Source organism: Benincasa hispida, chromosome 1, assembly GCF_009727055.1.
Source record: "Benincasa hispida cultivar B227 chromosome 1, ASM972705v1, whole genome shotgun sequence".
NCBI classification, from domain to species: domain Eukaryota; kingdom Viridiplantae; phylum Streptophyta; class Magnoliopsida; order Cucurbitales; family Cucurbitaceae; genus Benincasa; species Benincasa hispida.
In genome coordinates, this window is record NC_052349.1 from 87,387,928 (window position 1) to 87,400,953 (window position 13,026).

At 32.3% G+C, this 13,026-nt stretch overlaps 1 protein-coding gene across 1 annotated transcript; it reads left to right on the forward strand.

The window, feature by feature from the left end:
* The first annotated feature begins 993 nt into the window (after positions 1-993).
* On the forward strand, positions 994-11,192 carry LOC120091645. The gene is made up of 4 exons (XM_039049750.1): positions 994-1,169; positions 3,533-4,363; positions 10,526-10,684; positions 10,807-11,192. The coding sequence occupies exons 2-4, from the start codon at positions 3,539-3,541 to the stop codon at positions 11,053-11,055; spliced, it is 1,233 nt and encodes a 410-aa protein (XP_038905678.1). The 5' UTR covers positions 994-1,169; positions 3,533-3,538; the 3' UTR covers positions 11,056-11,192.
* Positions 11,193-13,026: the final 1,834 nt, after the last annotated feature.

Below are 13,026 nucleotides of genomic sequence, written 5' to 3' on the forward strand. Positions count from 1 at the left end.
CATCCACAATAGTAACTCTCAAAGAGCTTACTCCTAGGTGAAGAGTTTAGACTTCCCCAAACTTAAGACTTCCTTTCTTGTTGAACTAGCACTCTTTTCACTACTTGTTTGGAACACACATCAAACAATATTACTTAGGCTACTCTTAAGTGTGGGATTGTCTCATTTGAATAAACTTAGACTTCTCTAAGTAAGTATTCGATCAACAACTTCTTTGATGAAGTAAAAGCATGAACGGACTCCACAGCCAAACACCAATGGTGGTTTGACACAGCCTTCTATCTAGGTTTTCACACATTTTTGCTACTTAAAAAAAATATCCAACTTATAAAAGTTTTTAACCCTAGAAAACCTCAAGACCACAAATGTATCCAACACTAAACGAAAACAACTCTGTAAAAACAAAAAATCTTTGCTGAAACAAAAGCAAAAAAGACGCTTATGAAATCCTATACTAGGTAAGAAAAAATATTTTCCAAACAGAAATGAATTAGATGACAGTAATGCGCTAGACAAGCGTAAAGACATGATGCACGATAAAAAAATCTAAAAAAAAAAAAAAGTCAATACAACTACATAACACTTCCATAATTACTAATTAACAATATGAAATTGATTTTGCCATTTTTTCTAATTTACAAATTCTTTTTTGCCATTTTTACAAATAAAACTTGAAAATTTGCTATTACACAAGTGTAATACCTTTTTTTAAATACTTTTTTTTTGAGTAGGAAAACTATCTTTTTGTCCTTGGATTGCAAGCCCATCAAATGTCCAAAATATTTCTCTTTCCTCTCTTCTCTCTCTCTTTTTTATTTTATTTTTTCTTTGGACTGATTCTCCTCCTTCTCTTTCATTTCATCCTCGACCCATAGCATTTGTGTATATATTATTTAAAAAAGAAAAAAGAAACCAAAAAGAAAAAAGGGGTCTATTTGTGTATATATTATTTGAAAAGGAAAAAGAAATAAAAAAGAAAAGGGGTAAACGGCAGAAGCTAGAGACTATTTGATGCCACTAAAAAAAAGAAACCATAGAAAAAAAGGAAAGTGATGAATATATATAAAAATCAAATCCTCCATAATAATTAACTATAAGCCTACATATCCAAAATCTTTAGTTTCTCTGTTCTTCGGTTTCCCTTCTACCACTGCCCTTCATAATATACGGTATGTTTAAACCCAATTTTCTCATCATTTTTTCTTTAATTTTCACTTAAGACTACGAAATATATGTGGAAATATATATCTCCTTTTTTTTTTTCTTTTCAGTTTTGTTGTTCATCATATTGTTTTTAAATTTCAATTTAGGTATACTTTCTCTTTTCATTGGTTGATTTTTTTTTTAAAGTTTGGTTGATGTTAAATTTGATTAATTATAAGCTTTCCTGTGACTTAATATTTAGTGTGAGTCAATAGAAATTTGGAGAATAAATCATGGCATAGAAATCTTTTTAAAATTATTCACAAATAAGAAAAAGTATAGTTTCTAAAAGAGAATAAATTAGTGCGTTTTAAACAATTAGAATTAAATTGAAAAGACATATTTAGCTTTAGGAAGATATATATAAATCAATCGCCTCATATTATGTTATACAAAAAATTTAAATCTTTGGTCCATAAAATTTGGATTTGTTACAGCATTTAGATCCTGCTCGATTCTTCAGTTTATTTATTTATTTATTTATTTTTTTAATTTTAAAGTAGAAGAAAGAATGAAGGAGAGGAAAAGGGAGGGGGGAATCCATGCTCAAAATCCAAAATGATTTTTGTCCGACATTTTAAAATTTAAGAATTTTGATCTTTCCTTCATCATCAAGCAATTTTACAAAATTACCTTTATTTCTTCTTCTTCTCGTCCTCTTCTTCTTCGGTGCGACCAGTTTGGATGAGGCTTGTACCAACTTCGACAAGTCCATAAGAATAGCTTTGGTTGTTTTCTTCTTCTTCTCTTCAATTCAGTTTGTGTTGTAGAGCGAGAGTAAGAGATTGAGATCATGATAGAAAATAAGAGAGAGAGAGATTGCAAGGGTCCAAGAGTCAAAAAACTCATTCCACGTGCATAAAGTTCTTTTTGGTAATCTTACTCCGTCAGTAAATGATAAAAAGAAAAAAAAAAAAAGCGTATTTTCCAAAAGTTGATCAAATCTCATTTTTCTCTAATAATTTGAGTCATCCATCCATCAATTTCAAGAAAAAATGTATAAGGGAAAATAATAAAACAAAGTAAAATTAATTTAATAATAATAATAAAAAGAAAGGGAAAAAAAAAAAAACATTGCCTCCAAAGTGTACTACTAAGGGGTCCGACGACTCTTTCGACCATGCTCCTTACTGTGACTGATTTTATTAAGTTGTCCAAACTTAGGATTTAAAAGTTTAAGAGCATAATTTTTTTCTTCTCAGCATTCCAAAGCTTAGTGACTAACAATTTACATTTTTTATATTACATAATGATACTAAAATAACTTAATAATAATAATAAAATAGTCAACTTACAAATTATTTCCATCCACTCTTAATTTTGTATCTAATAGATTCATGAACTTTATAAATTATTTCTAATTTCTAATGGATTTGGGAACTTTTTTAAATTGGTATTTAATAGGTCATTGAACTTAAAAAATATCAAATAGTATATTCTTCATCTTTTAATTTCGTGTCTAATAAATCTTCATAACATGTTCAATATTCTATAAAATTAATAAATCTATTAGACATAAAATTAAATTTTAATGCAATTCAATATATTTACGATTTATTAGATATCGATTTGGTATAAAATTTATTTTATGTCTAAGGAAAGGTCCAAAACTTTCGATTTCAAATTTCAGAGTACTTATTATATAAAAAAAAACTAATATAATAATTAAGTTAAATCATAAAATTACTGAAATTATATATAAATAATAATAAAATATCACAATTTATCTGTGGTAAACCGCGATAGACTATTATCTATATCTACCATAATATAGATAAATATATATAGTAATCTATCGCAATCTATCGCAAAAAGATAATAAAATTTTACTATATTTATAAATATTTTGGTTCATGACCTTATATTTAAAAACCGCCATAATATTAATATAATATTCAATATATATAGTGGCCCTCGATCATCATCATCGTGGTCATGGTTGTCAATAAATAGTGAGCCTCTACTTTTGATATTTATTGTTTTACCTTCTACTTTGGTAATTAGTGACCCTTTGTTATTATCTGACTATTTTGATATTATTCGATATAATTTTAAAAAAGAAAATATGAATTTATATATGTCAAATCACGTATCGTATTAGAGTTTTATTTTTCATTAGACAGTTAAATACTATTTTAAAACTTTAAATTAAAATTTTTTACATTAAGTATCTTGTACGCGTTTATTACTAATATAATTATAAAAGTAAAAATAAAGGCTTTTCTTCATATAATATTCAACATATAGTGGCCCTCTATTATCATTATTAACTTTTCCTTCAAATTATTGTCCGACTATTTTGGTAACTTATATGATATAATATTTTCAGGTAACAATGTTGTTTCACCATTGGCTGCTCCATTTTACACTCATAGCGACACTATTCCTAAACTTGGAAGCCATTAAAATGAACCACCAAACCATAAAAACCCAAACTTTTCTATCCCCATTATTCACTTTAACTCCTGGCTCAGTAGTTGAGAAATTCTTCTACAATCTCAACTTTCCCAAAGGCCATATTGCAATAAAGAGCTTCGATGCCGAAGTCATCGATGAAGAATCCAATCCCGTCTCACTTTTCGACGCATATCTCCATCATTGGACACTCGTGAGATATTACCAACACAACAAAACCGCAACAAATCACACGAATGATCTCGCAGACTCCATTATTATCGCAGGTAATAGTGGAGGCTGCCAACCACATACATTATCATATTTTTATGGTATGGGAACTGAATCAAGAAAAACATCAAATTTTCTTCCAAATCCATATGGAATTGAAGTTGGGAATGAAAAGGAAGTTCCTTTAGGTTATGAAGAGAAATGGATTCTTAATGTACATGTCATTGATACTAGAGGAGTGGAGGATAGAATTGGATGCCTTGAGTGTAGGTGTGATTTGTATAATGTTAACAAAGATGAATTGGAAGAAGATTATAAAGGAGGGTTTAAATGTTGTTATGATACAGCACAATGTAAAGTCAGGGAAGGTTATGAAGGAGAGGAAAGGAATTTGTATGTCAAATATACAGTGAAGTGGGTGGATTGGGATGATGATTTTGTCATTCCTGTTAAAGTTTATGTATTTGATGCAACTGATACATGGAAGCCACTCACGGATTCAACAGGACAAATATCTCAACAACATGACTGTCAAGTAAGTTATCAACTATATACGCTCCTCGTTTCATGATTATTTGGTTTTAATTTTTTATAATTTGAAAATTGTATAATTTTTAGCATTTTTTTCTCTTTTACCCTTATTTCTTTACCTTCGTTTTTACATTACTTAAAGAAACATTTGAATGCATAGTTAAATTTGAAAAACAAATATAAATTTTTAATTCGTATATTTTATCTTTTAGTTTTTAAAAAATTTTATGTCTTGGATTTTGAAAATATCCTTAATGGGATTTTGAACCAAACAAAGAAATCTATGGGTAGTACCGGTGCATATAAACTTGAATTTAAAAATCTAAAGGATTGTCCAACATGCATCCTAAGTTATTTTATCAAGAAAAACTTTATGTGGCACAATAAATATAACTTTATACATGGATAAATTATAGATTTAGTCCATGAATTTAGCTAGAGCCCACACGAGGGGCTGTATTATTAGATTAGTAGTATATAGGGCTTCTTGATATAATTACGTTGTTGTACCTAGACTATGAGGTGAGCCCCATCAACAAGTCGCTTGATTTATGAAGCTTTGTTATGTGCGGTCTTCCTTTCATGAAGGCCTTTCAATTTTTTCCACAACTTATATAGGTTAAACTTTTTAGAAACATGGTTGAAAATACTAATATCAATCCATTGCCTAATAGTACCCAAAGTTTTTCTCTTTAACTTTCCCCAATCCTTTTTTTCCATTATCTCTAGTTTTTTCGGTTTAGAAATATTGTGCCATCAACTTTTGTGGTTTTCTCAATTGGATCAAACAAATCTTTACAATACAACGAATCCTCCATCACCGGTCTCCAGATGGAATAATTAGTTGATGTCAATTTAATCATTGAACTAACTCCACCATTACTAGTAGACTCCAAAACAATGATTAAATTAAAACACATTATGATACCAAATGATAAAACCAAAACAATATATCAATAACCAACTATGATCTTCTCCAAGACAATAAACCAAATAATTGTACTCCAAAAACACCAAAAAATTAATCACCAAATAATCACCAAGAAATCAACCAATAATGGACAACAATAAACCATAAAATTTTAGAAGACTAAAAACAAAAAACATCCACAAATTATACGTGGAAAACACATTCGATGTGAAGAGTAAAAATCATGGGACTTGTGAGGAGTCCACCCTTGTCAACTTCTCTTATTATGATAAATTGGAAAGGAACCCAAATCATTCATACAAAGATTCACTACTCATCAACACTTTCATACATTCACGAGATCAACACTTGAGAGATAAAAAGAATGAAAAATCACTGATTTTATAAATTTTGTTTAGCAACGATCATTGACAAACCAGAGCTCCAAATAATGATCCAATCGTTCAAACAAGATCCTATGTGTCACGAACAGACTGACCAAATTTCAGCATGATCCAATGGTTCAAACTCTGGAAATCAACAACTTTGTGGAAGTTGTCGCTGAAAAACTGAACTACACAACTCTCTGTATTTCTCTCTGATTCTCTGCCTCTTTTTTTTCACTCTCCTCATCCTTAGATCATACCTATATCACATAAAAGAAAACCTAGGGCTTTCAAGATGGGCCAACCCAAAAAATTAGCTCTAATTGGGCCAAACATATTACCCAATATTTTGGGCTCACAAAAATTTAAAAATAAAGCTTCGCTTGTACAACAAGTGGGTTGGACACCCACAACAATCTCCCCTCTAGCCCAACACAGGGAAGGCACAATCACATCCACGATCACTTGAACTTCATTCCAACAAGCTTACTCCCAAGCTCAATCTTACTTCTGGGAACTACCTTAGTCAATTTATCTGCACTGCTTTTGTCAGTGTGGACTTTTTTGAGATTCAATCTCTTCTCTTTAGTTACATCTCGTAACCAATGATATATAATGTCAATGTGTTTGGTACAAGTATGATATATTGAATTCTTGCTCAAGTTCATAGCACTTTGACTATCACAAAATATTACATATTCACCTTACTTAAAACCCAACTCTTAAAGGAACTTTTTAAACCATAACATATCCTTACTTGCTTTTATTGCTGCAATATACTCTACCTTAGTTGTGGACAATGCTACGCATTTTTGTAGCTTAGATTGCCATGAGATGACTCCCCCTAAAAATGTAAACACATAACCTGAGGTAGACTTTCTATTATCAAGATCATCTGCCATATTTGCATCAATATAGCCTTCAAGTATAGGTTTGCCACCTCCACAACACATACTCAATTCTGGATGTGCCCTGCAAGTACCTAAAGATCCACTTCACTGCTTCCTAGTGAGTCTTACCTGGATTGGATAGAGAACAACTCACTAGACTGACTGCATATGTAAGGTATAGTACACACCATAACATACATCAAAGGACCAACAACAGAAGAGTAAGCAATAGATGACATAACTTCTTTCTCTTTCTTTGTTGAAGGACAAACTTTCTTACTTAGCTTGAAGTGAGTTGTTAGCAGTGTACTAACAGATTTAGCATACTTTATATTGAACCTTTCCAACACCTGTTCAATATACTTCTTCTGGGATAACTAAAATTTCCCAGCTTTCTTGGCACGAATAATCTCCATACCTAAGATTTGTTTTGTAGGACCTAAATCTTTAATGTCAAAAGACATGGACAAATATTTCTTCAAATTTTAAATTGTATCTACATCTTGTCCAACTATTAACATATCATCTACATATAATAGATGAATTATGAAGTTACCTGAAAATAACTTTCTAAAATACACACAAGAATTAGCTGTTAATTCGTTTATAATCGTTGCTTATCACAAACAAGTCAATTTTCTTGTACCACTAGCTCATAGATTACATTCTTTTCCAAAAACTTCATCTCCTCATTCATTGCATCAAGCCACTGGTCTTTTTCATCATGAGACAAGACCTCTCGATAGTTCTCTGGCTCTCCATCTTCACTAACTAGAATGAAATATGAGCTTGGATACCTTGTTGAAGGTTTACACTCCCTGGGAGATTTTCAAGCTTGAGTATCCTCCACTTAAGGAATAGGTTGCTCCCTCTGCTCATGAACTTCTTCATGACTCACTTCCTCATCTGCATCTTCCTCATGAATTTCTTCATTAGATGAAGACTCATAAAAATCATCATCATCAACATCATCTGGTACATTACCATCAGGTTGTATCTCACTAACATCATCATGTACATCATCAACATTATCATTTATCAGTTGAACAACAAAAGAACTAGAAGTAGAATCATTAATAACATAAAAAAAAAAACAACTCTAAAGTAGAAAAGTACCTTGTACTCAAAAGATCACACCCTTCTCGTGCTCAAAGAATACTACATCTTTGCTTCTCACTACCTTTTTCTTTTCTGGATCATAGAACCTATAACCATATTCTTCATCCACATACCCAACAAAAACACATGGTTTGGTTTTCGAATCAAATTTTGACCTCTGTTTTTTAGACACATGCATGTATGTCTTGTTGCCAAAGACTCTGAGATGCAAATAAGTGGGATCATGTTCCTTCCATGTTCTCTCTGGAATGTCTAGGTTAAGAGGAATTGATGAAGATCGATTAATCAAATACACAACACATTGCACTGCTTCACCAAAAAATGTCTTAGGAAGATCAGACATTCTAAGCATGCAACTTACATTCTCTCACAATGGTTCTGTTTATCCTTTCAACAACTCTATTCTATTGTGGTGTGTCGGGCTCTGTATTCTCATGTCTAATACCATGTTCTGAACAATAATACTTGAACTCATTCGAAATATACTCACTAACATTGTCAGATAGTAAACACTTCAATTTTCTTTTGACCTCCATTTCTACAATGACATGGACCTTTTTGAAAGTCTCGACCACTTGACTTTTTGTCTTCAACATATACACCCAAGTTCTTCGAGTAGCATCATCAATAAAAGTGACAAAATATTTATTTCCACCAAGAGACTCCACCTTAATAGGACTACAAATATCATAATGTATTAACTCCAATTTTTCTTGCCTTTTGGTGGACTTCCCAGAAAAGGAAATTCTATGTTGCTTATCTGCCAAACAAATTATCACAAGGATAAAGAGAAAATGTTTTAACAGTAGGGATGGGAGATTTATTTGCCAACAATTTAATCCCCTTATCACTCATATACCTTAGCATTTGATGCCACACATTTGGAGAATTCTTTTATTTGGTTACATTCAACTTAGAAAAATATATACTCAAGTTTGTTTTATACAAAGAGCAACACAACTCACCTCGAGCAACTATTATTGAATCTTTAGATAATGTCCACTTACCATCACTGAAGGTATGTCAAAATCCTTCTTGATTAAGGATATATGCCGACAACAAGTTAAGGCGTAAATCACGAGTATAACGTGCATTCTTTGATATAAGCTTGCACCCAATACTTGTCTTCACTCGAATATCACCTAACCCAACTATGCTAGCTGAGCACTTATTTCCCATCTCCATGCTACCAAAATACCAGATTGATAGTTCATGAAGTATTGTTTTTTGGGAACACAATGGTATGAAGCACTTTTGATCTAATAGTCACTTCGTGTTTGAACTCTCTACATGATGACACTCATTAGTCGCACAAATCAAGGTGACAACATTATCATTTTGAGAAATAATTGTTGCAGTATTTTTATCATCTACCTCTTGAGTTTTGTTACTTACCTTGTTCTTTCTTCCAACAGTAGCAAATTTTCTTTATATGACCAGACTTGTTGCAGTAATGTCATGTCCTAGTCTCTTTGTCTCTAGAATTGGACCTTCCCTTTGAGTTACCATGACCTTTAGGTCCCCTACTCTTGTTTTTTCCAAGATTCTCAGGAATAAGAGCATGAGAATCATCAACTCCCATCTTTTTTCTTCTTATCTCTTCATTGAACATGTTTTGTTTGATAACATCCAAAGACAAAACACTTTCTAGAGCAGAGTTACTAAAGGTCACAACCAAGGTTTCCCAACTGTCTGGCAAAGAACTCAACAGAAACAAACCTGCAATTCATCATCAAGATCAATCTTCATAGTAGTCAACTTATTATTAATATCAAAGAAGTCACTCAAATGCTCAAAAATAGATTTTCCACCCTTCAATTTCAAATTAACCAGTCATTTGATTAATGGAACTTTGTTATGTGCAGTCTTCCTTTCATAAAGACCTTCCAAATTTTTTCACAACTCATATGGGTCGGGCTCCTTAGAAACATTGTTTAGAATACTAATATCTTTCCATTTCCTAATAGTCCCTAAATTTTTTCTTTCTAACTTTTTCCAATCCGTTTCTTCCATTTTCTCTGGTTTTACCGGTTTAGAAATTGTGCCATAAGCTTTTGTCGTTGTTTCACTTGGATCAAACAAATCTTTGAAATTAAAAAAAAAATCTTCCATTATTGGTTTCCAGATGGAATAATTAGTCGATGTCAATTTAATCATTGAACTACCTCCACAATTGCTAGTAAACTCCATAACAATGATTAAATTAAAATCCTTTACAAATTCTGTTCAGCAGCAGTTACGAACAAATCATAGCATCAAACATTGATCCAACCATTCAAAATGAGACCCTATCTATTCCAAATAGACTGGTCAAATTTCAGCACGATCCAATGGTTTAAACTCTGAGATCGATAACTTTATGAAAATTGTCACTGAAAAACCGAACTGCATAGCCTCTATCTTTCTCTCCGATTTTCTGCCTTTTTTTTTTTTCACTCTCCTCCTCCTTAGGTCATATCCATATCACATAAAAGAAAATGTAGGACTTTCAAGATGGGCCAACCCAAAAAGTGAGCCCAAATTAGGCCAAACATTCCAACATTTTGGGCTCAGAAAACACAAATTTAAAATAAAGTTTTGCTTGTGCGATAAGTGGGCTGGACACCCACAACGATATGGATAGTTTTAATATGCTCAAATGTATAATTATTTGGTCATGAACTTTTAAGAGTGTGTAATGGGTCGTCCTTGAACTTAATCTTGTATCATATAATTCTGTGAATTTTAAAAACCGTAAAGTAGGTCAATAACTTATTAGACTCAAAATTGAATATTTAAGGACTTATTGAACACATACAAAATAGAAAATTTGTGAACTTGCTAAGTTGAGGAACTATACTGGTTTATGTATATGTATATAGGTTGAGTATGATGTAGAATCTTGCTCCCTCATAAGCAAGTTGGATGGTGAGTGTAATGCTATCAAAAGGTCAAAGGTGATGTTTCAAGACAATGGGTTTCTTGTGTATGGAGTGGCTCATCAACACATTGGTGGGATTGGTGCAACCCTTTATGGACAGGTAATGAATGAGACCTCGTTTGGTAGACAAATTATTTTTTTAACGTCCTAATTTATATAAACTTAATAATCATCTTTAAAATATTGAAACCAAAATTAATTGGATTATTGTAATTGTAACAGGATGGGAGAGTTTTATGTTCTTCATCACCAATTTATGGAAAAGGAGATGAAATAGGAAATGAAGATGGGTATGTTGTTGGAATGTCAACTTGTTATCCAAAGTTTGGTCATGTGAAGATTAATAAAGGAGAATTGGGGACTCTTGTATCCAAATATGATCCTGCACAAAACCACACAGGTGTTATGGGTATCTTTAGTATTGTGGTTGCAACCAAACTACCTAACTCATTGTTTCACATGGAAGTATAAACATGCTTGGTTGGTGACATCCTACGAAATTAAATAAATCCTCTTGTCAGGTGAAACTTATTGTACTCATATGATATTTTGTGTAAAATTTGGCTTGTGTTTAATAATATCTATATATGGATTAATATGTAGAAGAATAATGGGTTAGTTTGTTAAAAACCTTCTCTTTTGTTGGTGTATATATAGAATTAATTTGTAATAAAAATTAGGTTTTTTTATATGTTATCATTTAATAATAAAAAATAAAATTATACATTATACTATACATTCATGTTTTAGTTTGGGATGAATAAGAAGTTATATATATGTTTGAATATGTATATAATGAGAGGGAGAGTTTCTTCAATTAGTAGATGTCAATCTAAGCATAGTTAGGTAGATAGGAATCAATTATCATCACAAAAGGTTGATATGGTTAAACCCACACACCATTGGATTGCAAAAAGTTTACTTCTGGTTAGAAATAATGATATTTGCTAAATATATTTGTTCAAGATTTCTGGCGTTATTTTCTTGGGCTATTTAGAGTTGTCTCTGCTCTTGTCTCTAATGGATCTTGGCTCAGAGGTTGCTCTTTCACTTCCAAATCTACAAAATATTTCTTTCCTTATTTACCGTATTCTACAGAATATTTTATTTGGAATATTTTTCTTTCTGGTATGTTGACGATTTTTTGTGTGGGAATATTTTCCATCATTTCGTTGTGCTATTTAAGCTCAAGAAATTCTCATGCTAGGGTTGCTGCTTCTGTTATTGTGAGTTCTACGGACTTCTTGCAAGTTCTACACTATTTTTCAAGAATAATTTCTTTGTGCTTTTTGTGAGGGTGTGTTCTTCACTTGTTCTTACTATAATTCACAGAGGTTGATTTGACTTAGGGGGAGCCTAAGATTTTGTTTATCGAGAAGGATTTGTCAAACCTTAGAGGGAGTCTAAGGTGTTATTCATCCAGAATGGAGTTTTACATACTTTGGAGGGGGCGGGCGCTTAAGTTCACATGTAGAAGGTAAGATATCATCTCATGAGAGAGAGTCTCATACACTTAGGGGGAACCTGAGTGTTTTGACACTAATATTCACATATTTAGAGGGAATCTAAGTTCAAGAGAGGGAGTCTCACATCTAGGGCGAGCCTAGATGCACAATGAAGTCGGGCTGAACATGTATCACTATAATTATTGTTAAGTTGTAGATAAGTACAATGTTGTAATCGCTTGATATTTATATATTAATGGATTAATTTTCCTCGGCATACTGCCCCCCAGACCTAGGTGTTTTATCACCGTGCTGGGTTACCAACCTTGGTGTGTTTATCTTTTGATTTACTTTACGTTGTTTTATTGTTGTCTCTGAATGTGCTAGGTCTTCGTGTGAGATAGTCGTAGAGTGCAAGTAACCACTTTCCAAAATTTCAATTGATATCAGAGCGGGTCACCTTTATCTTAAGTGCTTCGATCATGGAAGGTATTAAGGAAGGTGGTTCCACTACACGTCCTCTTGTGCTTGATGGAAAAAATTACTCGTGCTGGAAAGCCATGATGGTTGCTTTCTTGAAGTCAATTAACAGCAACACCTAGAAGGCTATTGTGATAGGATGGTCTCCTTCTACTATGAAGAATGCTGATGACAAAGAAGTTTTGAAACTCGAGATCCATTGGTATGAAGTTGAAGATGAAGCCTTCTTGGGGTGGATCACAACATATTTCATTTGATCAGTACTTGCACATCAGCTAAAGAAGCTTGAGTTATCTTGTCAATTGCTCATGAGGGAACTTTGAAAGTCAAGCTGTCTAAGCTGCAACTTTTGGCTTCAAAATTTGAAAATCTCAAAATGCAGGATGATGAATCGATTGCTGTTGCATTTTTATCTTTGTGTTACACTTATGTCATTTTCTACCTTAATGTGAGACTATGCGTTAGGAGATAAAGATTAATTTTTCATGCAAAGCTCTGATTGCATACAAGTTTTCTT

Coding starts and splice junctions, on each gene's coding strand:
- LOC120091645 (XM_039049750.1), top strand. CDS start 3,539: ATGTTGTTTCACCATTGGCTGCTCCATTTTACACTCATAGCGACACTA. Junction 4,364..10,525: donor CTCAACAACATGACTGTCAA/GTAAGTTATCAA, acceptor ATATGTATATAG/GTTGAGTATGATGTAGAATC. Junction 10,685..10,806: donor GTGCAACCCTTTATGGACAG/GTAATGAATGAG, acceptor TAATTGTAACAG/GATGGGAGAGTTTTATGTTC.